This window comes from Gracilinanus agilis, chromosome 2, assembly GCF_016433145.1.
Source record: "Gracilinanus agilis isolate LMUSP501 chromosome 2, AgileGrace, whole genome shotgun sequence".
NCBI lineage: Eukaryota > Metazoa > Chordata > Mammalia > Didelphimorphia > Didelphidae > Gracilinanus > Gracilinanus agilis.
The window spans coordinates 524,153,553-524,165,610 of record NC_058131.1 but is presented as its reverse complement, the minus strand read 5'-3'; the positions used below and the strand labels follow the sequence as shown (position 1 = coordinate 524,165,610).

The 12,058-nt window shown below is 32.6% G+C and overlaps 1 protein-coding gene across 1 annotated transcript in view; it reads left to right on the top strand.

Moving 5' to 3' along the window:
• Nucleotides 1–10,991, top strand: part of CTDSPL2 (CTD small phosphatase like 2) — a 50,047-nt gene extending 39,056 nt beyond the window's left edge. Inside the window, exons 9-11 of the mRNA XM_044660011.1 lie at nucleotides 7,139–7,201; nucleotides 7,305–7,379; nucleotides 10,869–10,991. Coding sequence (XP_044515946.1) covers nucleotides 7,139–7,201; nucleotides 7,305–7,379; nucleotides 10,869–10,934 — 204 coding nt within the window. The 3' untranslated portion in view covers nucleotides 10,935–10,991. The remainder of the gene's footprint in view (nucleotides 1–7,138; nucleotides 7,202–7,304; nucleotides 7,380–10,868) is intronic.
• The last annotated feature ends 1,067 nt before the right edge of the window (nucleotides 10,992–12,058 follow it).

The window sequence follows — 12,058 nt, the reverse complement described above, 5'->3', positions numbered from 1 at the left end:
CTGTGGGCCAGCTCAATATTCAGTAGTAATCAGGTGTGTGGAATTATTATTAGCGTGTAAAAGAATAAAAATCATAATTAAAACTACATTTTTCTTTTTATTCAGGGTGTAGAGCACACCAAGAAAAAAAGTAAATAGGGTTTTGTTTGGGTGGGTCTTCATTTTTTTCTTAAATTCAGGATCCCTCTCCCCCCTTTTCCCCCAACACAAATACATAGTTAGTGGTTGGAAAATACGCTTAATCGTAATGTACAAATGCATTCAGTATCTGAGAAACAGAAATGCATGTTCAGTTCCAAAGCACATATTTATATTTAAATTATATTGGCACATTGTCAGGAAATCCATCTCGTGGTGTTACTCAGTTAAGAGGTCTCCACTGTATTTAGTTTCTGTTCCTGCAGATCCACCAATTCAAGACTCTAGGTCATCTCACTCCCTCTTCCATCCAGAAGATGACTTCTATCCACAAGCAGAATTGATTGAATATAAAGACAGATTTTTCAATCAGCTTTTGAGCTGAACCACCTCCTCAATGACCTTCCTCTCTCTCTATCAAGAACTGGAGCTCTGTTTTTTGAAGATATATTCCAGCTACTTAGACCAGTCATGTGGCTGATAGAAGACAAAAAGAAGATGCCTCATATGTTCCACCACAGTGCAACCAAAGCTAACTGTGTTGTTGTCCAACTTCTCATTCTATAAAGTGTGACAGGGGCATCAGAGATTTTGGGCTCTGTTCTCCAATGAGACTAGCCAATGGCTTTCAGAAGAACAGTAAAAACCAACAAACTTTGGGTCAGCTGTCCAGAAATCAGATTGTGGTAAGCACACTCAAGGAGAGACAGGATCCAATAGGAAACTACTTGTTAAGAGGAAGCTTTTATTCTTGAACTCATCTGTTTTATTAGAAATTATTTTAGAGGATACAGATGGGGCAAGGGGTGGATGGGGAACCACACTTAGCAAAGATTCAACTTCTTATCCTTTACTTGATGGTAGTGATTGTTTGCTTCTTGAACATCTTACAACTTGGAATAATTCTGATGACAACACAGTTGAGTGACTGGCTGTTGTCTCTTCTCTAAAAGTCACTCCTATTAGGGTTGATTTTTTTGTTTTTGCTTTTGTTTTTGCTTCAAGAGAATGCACAATAGTTCAAAGACACCATAGATTAGAACTTCACAAACATTTTCTGCCCCTGTTGAGTTCTGCGATTAGTGATTAACTAAACTTTGATCAAATGACATTTTGTTGTTTGTTTGTGTTTTTAATTGAAATATAAAGGTCTAAAATTGGGTTGTTGACTTACATTCATTTTGTAAACAAACATTCAGGTCAAAAATGTTATTTCAGGTCATGAAAAGTGAAGAAAAAAAAGAATAATTTTTCTCTAGTACAAACTTTCTATAGTTAATTATAGATAAGTCTTAGGGAAAATATTTTTCCCTGTGTTAACAAATAACTTCATGTTGATCCTTTGTTTCATCTATATTTGTTACTGTTCCATAATTATTTGCATGAATATATCAAGTCAAGCCATTACACATCTTTTTAAAGTCAAAGTGGAACCCACAATTTTTTTCTCAGGGATAAAAAAAAATTTACAAATGTTAGACTTTTTCCCTTTTAAAAAATATTTTTTTGTAAAAAATTACTAATTTTGAAAGGTGTATCTTTTAGATTTAGAAATACTATGGGAAATACTACCTTGTCTGATGCTTTTTTAACATTTTGCATATCTGGAATATTGGCTATTAAAAGTAGCACATTTTCTTAGTTTCATTAAAATAAATGTCCCTTTTTCATTCTATTCTAATTTAGATTAATATATGAAACTTTCATTTAAACTTAATGTGCACAAAAAAATTTCCATTTACAAATTTGAGTTTTTTCTGAATTTATATACCCTAGATTCATCTTCCTGCTATCTTCCCAGCCAACTCCCATATTACAAAAAGGAGACCATAAAATCCTTGAATTTTCTGTAACAAAAGGTTTGACTCTGGACTCTATAGACCTGGCATTCAGCCTGCATTTCTGTGCTCTAAGAAAATTGTACCTACTTAAAAAAAAAAAATCTTTCAGTTGTTAGAGAACCAACTCATTAGGATAGTCTTAGGTTCTCTTCTTGTAGTCAGGATTGTTTACTTCACCTTTGTGGAATCCTCTTACTCATCCCAGCAGTCTATGAGTTACTTTTAGGTGCCTGAGGTGGCTAATTAATGTCAGTGCTTTTAACTTAATTGACTACATAGGGTTTAGTTGTATTACTCCAGTACAGTTTCAGTTTCCTACTCACTTTAATGTCATTCACTGTGTATGTTTTCACCTAGATGAATGTGTATTTTCTTCTTTTGTTAAAGTCAGCTCACTCTGCTCTCTCCCATCCTGCCCCCTTACAGTTGCTAGTTTTTATTTCTAAAAAAAGGTAGTTGAACCTCATGAAAAACTGTTAAGGTTATTTGTTTTGTGCAATTCATTAGGTAACATCAGCTGGGTTTAATAGCTGTTTGAAATATTTTACCATGAAAATTTGTTTATTTGTGTCATGACACTTTTTCTGACAGAAATTGCTCCATTTTAGCTAGTTTCTTTAGCAGACATTGATAACCATGCAGCTTAAAATCCAACCATTGTGAGAGACTCTAAGGAATTTGAATTTCAAGTCAACAGGACAGATCTCAGCATATTATAATCCATCTAAAAAAACCGTTTAAAATGACTACCATTATAACCATCAGTTCCATATAACCATGTTTCATCCATCTTAGTTAACATCTTGTAACTAACACTGCTTTCTTGATATAAACACAACAAATGACATTGAACCAGAAGTCCTGTCTAACAGGCCCAAATTGCTATGCATCTAAGCAGTTAAACTATTTAAAGAAAACATCTTTGGTTTTTAAAAAATGTGTATAATAACCATTTCTTAGTAATGCCTAGCTATTAATGAAATATGACACTTTTTCCATGTGTTGGCTTTTATTGGAGAGAGGATAAAAATATTATTAAGGAAGTAGTTTTTGTGGGAATTGGTGGCCTATTGCCATTCAGGCTAGACCTGTAATTAAATTCCAGCTCCATTTGGAAAAGAATACCAGGGTTTCTAAAGGGATATAAAATAGAAGTACAGGGGATAAATTGATGAGTAAAAAAGAGAGTCAGATGAGAATAGGAGCCAGTCATTTGAGACTCAGGGTAAAAGCAGGTGAAGAGAAATCAAGTAGCGATTAGTTCTTAGGGGCATGAGGCACTTGGAGTGTATGGACCTGATATATGTAGAACACAATTCTTTTTCCTTTTGAGATCAACCTGTAAGAATAAGAGTTTAATAAATGGTTAAAATTTCAAATATTGTCTGACAACCCCAAGTGTGCTTCCCCTTCCACACTCCTTCTTTAACCTGTTCTTTTCAGTGATGACCAGCAATAACTTACTCATCACTTTATCTTTCTGTTATTGTCACTAGATGATCTGCTTACTTAAACCCCTGCTGTTTCAAGCTTCTATGTAATCATGTACTCTTCTGTCTTCTACCCTTCTTTGTTTGAAAATCTCCTTTGATCTCACTCAGAAATCCAACTTTTCCTTTTCCTTAGCTCTTTCTTTACACAAAATCCTTTCACTTCCTTTTCATCTACTTCTAAGGTATATGTTTCACCAAATCAAGTGAGACATCTAACCTGAAGTTGTAAATTCACATCTTAGCCAGCAATCCACCTCTTTTCATGAGAGGCACTCTTTAACAACCTTCCCTACCACCACAAAAACCCACAAAATCCCTAAGTAAAAAAAAAAATCACTATATATAGATTTTGAAAAAATGTATCTAATTTAAAGCCAATCTTGTTATATATTCTAATAGTCAAAACAAAAGCAATATCTTATAGGCATTTATACCTCTTTCCCAGTGTAATTTGCAAAAAATTAGCTTTATTTAAAAAAAAAAAAACTTGAAATCACTAGGTGGATCATACTGTCAGAAAATGTCAACTCCTCAAAAACAGGAGCCATTTTCTGTGTAAAAAGCATAAATAATAGAATACCTGTCTATCTTACCTTTTGGCAGTTTGTCATCTACTGCTTGTTTGTTTTTATCTATAAAAAAGATGGCTTGTCCTCATTGACAGAGCTTTTATAGGGCTTCATTCTGTTACTTTCAAAGAAAACATAATTGGGAAACAGGTTTTTGTGTGACAGGGATCTATCTAATAATAAGATTCTTGGTTCATTATGAGAGTTTTGTTAATAGAGTCTATAAGGGAGTGGGACGAGAACAAATGATAGTGACCATCTTTCAGTCTGTTATTAAAGCATACTCTGGAGTTATTGGAATAATTTTCATTCTAAAAATTCGATCTTTAATAATCAACTCTAGATTTAAAAATCTATGAAATACAGGAAAGATTTTTTTTTTCATTAGAAAAAATATGTATGTGGTCTAGTTGCTAAAGGAATGAGTAATCAAGTGCCATTGAATCTCTGAAGGATATGTCTTTTATTATAAAATGTGAGCTATAAGACTGAAACTCTGTCAGTTTAGAGAACTGTCCTGGAAGGGGTGTGGTACAGTGGTTGGCACATAGTAAACATTCAATAAATGCTAATTGATTAAATTGACTAGCAGGGTGTCTTTCTTAGAAAAATGATTTGAATTTGCTAAAATTCTTATAAAAGACTTGCTTTGAATCAAACTTTTTATCTCCTACACTTTGGGTAGTACTTTTTTCTTCCTAAAATAGGTGACTAAAAATCAGGTAATAAGTTTCTTCAGTTATATCCACCCTTTTATTAAAAAGTTGGGACTGGAGATGCTTTAGTTAATAGTAATAGTTAATGGTCCTATGGCATTATCAGGAAACAAACCTGATTTGTTGATAGGTAATAAAAACTGGGATGTGACATAATTAAGATGAATATCTCCTTGGACAAGACAATGGCTATCTAAGCCCAAGGTAAAGAAAATGCATACAGGCATATTATTGAGGTAAAGTACTCTTAATTCTGTTCCCTAGATTGTGTGGGGGGAAATAATGAGCTGCACTCTGATTTTTTTGGCCAGCAGTGGACAAGTATTTGTTTCTTAGGGTTTTTAGGTATGGATCAATGGGAAGGGAGTAAATGTAGATTAGGATTAAGCTTGTCAGCCTTGAAAGCTTTAGCCAACTTTGCTGTTGTGTTTTGGACAGTAATGTGAAAGAAAAATGAGAACTGCCAGTAAAAAACTTAATGACTGAGTATTTGGATCCTTATAGATGATTGAAAGGAAAATGAAGAGTAGGGAAAGAAAGAAACAAAAAATTTCAAATGAGGAAGAAGTAAACCTCTAGTTCTTTATGTTCAAAGCATGAATATAAAAATCTGACAATTATTGGGTCAGAGGAATAATTGTATTAATGGAATTTTCCACTCATTTAATTAAATGAATTTTATTAATATCTCACTGTAGTAATAGAACATCTGACTCAACTTTCTACAGTTGTAAAATGACAGTTAACCACCAAGCTCTTATTAATATCACCTTAGCTAAACGTTTGGTACAGCACCTACTTTTAGGTTTTCTAGATAAAACATTTTATGTAACTACAAATATAAGATCAGTTGTCCTAAGAGCTCACCTCAGCTTTGGGGTTCCATTCCATTTGTTCATTCAACAAGTTATTTATTGACCACCAATAGAATATTTGTAGTAATTGTGCAGGTTCCAAGATGATATGAAACTCAAGAAATTTATAAATTTTGAATATCTTTTCCATTGAAAATAATCAGCTATTTTCTTGTGGGAATGAAGGTCTTTTCAGAATTGCCTTTGCATTTATCAATTTTTCTTATCTAAGACAATTGGTTGTTCGGTTTTTAATTTATTTTTATTGTGGCCAATAATAATAATAAGGCTTTTAGGATCTCACCTCTTCACAGATAGGTTACAAAGGTTTTCTTTTCTTTTCTTTTTTTGGCAACACTATCAAAGAAACTTCTGCATCCTACTTCTGTCACATAGATGGCCTAGGTGTTCAAAGTCTATATGCCAGTAAAGCTGCAAAAAAACCCAAAACATGTCCAAGATGTCCAACCTAGTTGAATTTGGTGATAAAATGACTTCAGTTAAATCCAAAAATTACACTGCCAGGATGGTTAAAGAATAATGAGTTGTTTGGTTTTTTTTATCAAGGCAACTTCCAAAAATCATTATAGAGTGGTTATAATCTCTAATGGTAGAGAAAATATACTGAATTTATAGTGCCTTGAAAAAATTATCAATGCATAAGTTTTGGAGAAATATTATGCCCTTCATAAAGCAATGTTAGAAGTGAATATTTTGGGGAGGGGAAAAATTTACAGTATTTCCATGGCTCTTGAGTTGTGTACCCAAACAATAAAGTCACTTTTAGTGTGGGCAAAGAAACAAAAAAGAGTTGGCACCCCAGAGCCTTTCTTAATAGTGACAGTAATGGGGTTATAAGTACTTTGATATATGTGATACTTTTCTTGGCTGAAAGTTATCTAAGAATGAATGTAGATGCTACTTCTGAATTATATATTGGGAAAATAACACTATAATTTCTGAAATGTTTTTGGATTATTTAAACCCATTGATCTAGAAATACCCTTTATCATCTCAACTTAGCTGGAGACCTAACCGTATTATTAACAAGTAATTGTCAAGAAGAAATACCAAATATTTATTGAGGAAGGTCATTGAGACAGGTCAGCTAGATGTCAACACACAGACTGTCTTATAGTTGGATGGATACTACCTGGCTGGAAGATGGAGCTGATTGGTGGATCAAAATCTCGGGTGGGGGAAACTTCAGTTATTAGTTAAAATGTTTCATTAAATTATTTTCCAGCTGGTATGATTATAGTGTATGTTTTAACTATTCAAAGTAAAATGATAACAGCTTATTATTACCCTGTCAAAAATAACTTTGCTTACTTGAGATATATGTATATATTTCTTTTTTTAAGATTCATTTACTTTCTAACTTGTTATATAAGTGTTTATTTCTGTTATGAAATTATCAACTGCTTGAATACACTTTCTAGATCTAGAACACATCAATTCTTTTAACTGAGCTGTTTTCATTCTTTATGTAGTCATCCACTTAAGCCTATCTTTGTATTACTCTAGGTTTATGTACGATTAAGACCATTCTTCAGGGAATTCCTGGAACGTATGTCTCAAATTTATGAGGTAAGAATGTGTAAATTAACTAAATTTTTGTTTTATTTTATTCAGTATAATACCCATATTTAGATCATGTATAATGATTACTTCTTTTCCCCTGAATTTGTAGATCATTCTTTTTACTGCTTCTAAGAAGGTGTATGCAGACAAGTTACTGAACATACTAGACCCTAAAAAGCAGCTGGTCAGGTAAATTTGATTAAAAAATAGTGGAAATGTCTGTCACACTGATCTGTGAAATTACTATTGAAAGTCTGAATCTATTTCATTCTTAATGGCCACTTTAAGTTGGCTGCATATATAAATTTGTATTTGTGGAATGAATGAAAATAATTTATTGAATTCCTCAAAAATTTTAAGCAACTCTGATAATGTAATAACCCCAGCAGACTTTCTTTGCAGGCTACAAAATGTATATATTTACTGTGACTTCTGTATAGTCCATTTCTTTGGGAAAAGGGAGTTGGGAAGGAAAGAGAATTTTTTTGTTGTGTGCCTGATATTTTCACAACCTATGTTTCTGATGTATTGAATGCATGCTATCATCTTTTATACTTAGAATAAAATTGAGTTGACTGGCAAAAAAGAGAAAAGTTAGTCTTTTTGCTTCTTCAGAATGAAATTTATCCTTTTTTTAAAAAAAAATAGTAACAATAGCAATTTACAGGTTTCATCTGGTTAGATTCAGTAATACCAGGATGTTTTCATCAGTCACTGTTTTGTGTCCTGAACCAGTAGTTGCAAAGTATTCCTGGTTAGGTGGAAGTTTTGGCACAATTTAGAAATAGTTTCAAAATTAGTTATAAATTACATCCTATCCTTTGAAATAAGATAGTTAACCTACAAAAGATAATATATATTCCCATCCAGGCTCAATAATAGATTGTTCAACTGTTAAAGGCATTTTTATTATTAACACATTATACCCTTGAGTATTTTTAGTTTGAACTTCCATACATACAAGTAACTGCTTTCTAATGTTACCCAAGTTTAGGGATTTTTTTCCAAATAAAAATCTCTGATCTAATTTTTCTGAGGAGACTTTGGAGTACTGCTTTGGGAATCAACTATAGAAGAATTAGTTTTGCTCATCTTTAAAATGTTGAAGCAGTGTGGTACAATGGAAAGAACATTGACTCTAAAATGAGAAAACCCAGGTTCAAATCCTACCTCTAACACTACTCCTGTAACCTTGGACAAATCATTTAACCTGCTTGAGTCTCAGTTTCCTCATCCATAAATTAGAGGGTAGAACTAGATTGCTTCGAACCCATGATTCTGTGAGCTTTGAGCCTGTATATAATTTGGCTTGATTTAGAAACAAATTTCACATTATCTCCTCAACATGAAGTTGTAGGAGCAAAGATGGTTAGTAACATGTCCCTTTCATGTTCATCCTTTACAAAAATACATTTAACATTTAATAATATTTTGTTTTCTTTTGAGAATGATACGACTTACATATGTAAAACCCAGCGGAGTTACTCATTGGCTATGGGGTGGGGAAGAACATGCATCACTTAACCATGGAAAAATATTCTAAATTAATCAATTAAATAAAATTCTTCAATTCAATAAAAATAATATGTTCTAGTATACAAGGATTGCATATCATATTCTGGGAGCTTAATATTCAACTGTTTAATCAACGCAATTAACTTTTTAAAACATGATTACTCTTACATTAACTTGGAACTGATTTATGTAGATAGCTTATTAAAAAAATCCAGTATTCAATTAGCATTTATAATTATAATCTCCATTAACACTTCTCTTAAAACATTCAATGTAGTATATAAGATATTTTATTTAGTGCTCTGAAGGACTTTCTAGGAAAAATTATTTCATTTTCTATATGTGGCCCAAGGCCAGAATTAGTAATTACTATTGAAAATAATCAATCTATGTCAGTGACTAGACAAACTCCTAGAGTCCTTTTTAGTCTCTTTATTTTTATATATATATATATATTTATTTTTTATTTTTTTTTAAACAGGCATACTTCAGATATTATGGGTTCAGTTCTAGATCCCCACAATAAAGCAAGTCATATGAATTTTTAAGTTGACAAGGGCATATAAAAGTCATATTTACACTATGTTCTAGATTATTGCACAATAGTATTGTGTCTAAAAAATAACATACAAACCTTCATTTAAAAATACTTTATTGCTAAAAAATACTATGCATCATCTGGGTTTTCAGGGAGTCATAATTTTTTTGCTTTTGGAGGGTTTTGCCTCAGTGTTGCTAGGTGCTAACTGATCAGGGTGCTGGTTGCTGAAGGTTGAATTGGCTATGGCAATTTCATAAAATAAGACAGTGACGTTTGCCATATTGATTATCTCTTCCTTTCACTTGACCACTTAGAGGCCACTTGTAGGATTATTAATTGGCCTAATTTCAATATTGTTGTGTCTCAGGGAATACGGAGGCTGATGAGAGGGAGAGAAACAGGAAATGGCTAGTCAGTGGAACAGTCAGAACACACATAATTATCAATTAAGCCCTGCAAGGTTCCTTGTGCCACAGAACAATTACAATATTAAAATCAAAGATCACTGATCACAGATCACTATAACAGATATAATAATGAAAAAATTTGAAATATTGCAAGAATTGCCAAAATGGAACTCAGAGACACTGTATGAACAAATGCTGTTGGGGAAAATGGCACCAATAGATTTGCTCAATACAGGATTCCACAAACCTTCAATGTGGGAAAACTGCAGCATCTTTTGCAATAAAATGAAGTATGCCTGTATTGGCATAGGGAAAGTTTTAATTAAATGGCCAGCGAAAGTATCTGGAGTAATTCAGAGTGAATTCTTGGCACTCAAGTCCACTGCTAAACAAGTTTTTAAGAGCAGAATTTATAGTAGCCTGTATATAAATAACATTTGCATGCACTGTCTTCTGTCTTTTTTGAGGGAATTCGCTGCTATAAGAAAAGTATAACATTTGCTTGAATATACTATGCTTTTCTCCCAATGTACCTTTGTAATATCTATAAATATAGATTTGTAGAAATTAAGACAGATTTAGTGTACTTGCCAGAGTCTTATGTTCTTTTCATCTAGCTTATTTCAAAATAAAATTGTATTTAAAACTTTTGAAGGATCTAATCATCAGAATGATTTAACTTATATAGTATTAGGTATTCCTACTATCATCTACATTTGTAGCAGTGTCTTGTAAAAGAGAAATGAGTTTTGTTTAATATTTTATTATTATGTAAACATGACTTATTATTTTTAGCATTAATTTCACACATCATGTTAGAATTTGACCAGCCTTAAAGCTGGCTTTTCCAGTATAGTATGTAAATATAATACTGCAAATTTAAGGAAAATACTAATTATAGCATATAAAGAAAAGTGTTTGTGACAGCTCTAGAAGTTCACTTACTCTTTTGATTATAAAAAGGGAAGTTTGCACCCATATTTCTTTAGAAAGTTTGTCAAATTTAGCTATAGTATACTGTTTGAAGATCAGTCTTTTATTTCTGTATTTATAATTTTTCAGTTTTTAATCTTTTCCCATTTCCTCCCCTCTCTCTCTCTCTCTCTCTCTCTCTCTCTCTCTCTCTCTCTCTCNGTGAAATCTTACTTGCAAAGCTTTGTTACTTTTAAAATTCTCTGCCTTCTAAATATTCTCCATTTTTCTTTTACAGAATGAGGATGTTCGACCTCACATCAGAGACAGATTTCGCTTGCATGACTTGCTACCCCCAGATTAAACATGAAGATTTTTTCCAAATCACTGAAGGGGGGGGAAAATGCAGGACCCTTATGGACTAGAACAAAACATTGCCATTACTGTTGAAATTTTGCATTTTTGTACCCCGTCTTGCTTTTCTTATCTTTGGTGCCCAACAATAATCAAGGGTTACAGAAAGAGACTTTATATATATATACACACATATATATATGTATGTATGTATATATTTACATATATATACATACATACATATCAGATTGAATACATACAGTAGGTAGGCTAGAACAGAAAAGTCTTTAGAACTAGTGCAACTCCAGTGAAATTTTTTTATGTCCAGGACATCTGCAGTTTATAAAGAATTCTGTTTCTGCCACCAGCAGTTTGACCTGTAGAAACACAGGATTTTATGATAATAACAGAGATGAAAATGGACTTTTATTTTCTCTCTGTTTGGTGCTCTAAGTGGGTTCGTAGCCACTTTTCTGTTACTTTAAAATTCTCATTTCAACAGGAATGGCCAGTAAAAGTTGTTTTATTTTTCCTGTTAAGGTTTATAACCTTTTTACATTTTTGACCTGTATTAGAATAGAATTTCATTATGCATTCCTTTTAGTTGAGACGCTTCATAGTTTTCTGGAAATAGCCAAATTTTAGTTTTTTATTATACAATTGAATGGCCGTTTTCCTGCTTTGTCTGCCTGCATACTGTATATTTGTTTAAAAATATTCTCTAGTTTTAGTCCATGTAAGTTTCATTTAGAAATACCTGCATTTATATTTTGTTTCTGTAATATTCTACTGTAGTTGAAATCTTTTCAAAAATCAAGAGACTGGTAGATAAGAATATATGAATGACTAATATTCAAAAGATTTAAACCATTGTGATGGCATGTATTTCAGATGACAATATCTTGCAGTGGCACATAACGTGGCTGGATAAGTCATACCTCAGACTATGCTGTGCACACAAATCTTTTAAGGAGAATGTGTTTGGTCAACTCTTGGGCTCGATGCAATTCGGTTACTGCTGCCTTTGGTTTTCTCCAGGAAGGAAGTATTCTGCACAGTGGCTCAGTATTTTCAGTTGTTTTGCATGGGCTGGTAGTACCTCTGTTATGCTATTGGTAACAATCAGTTCAAAGC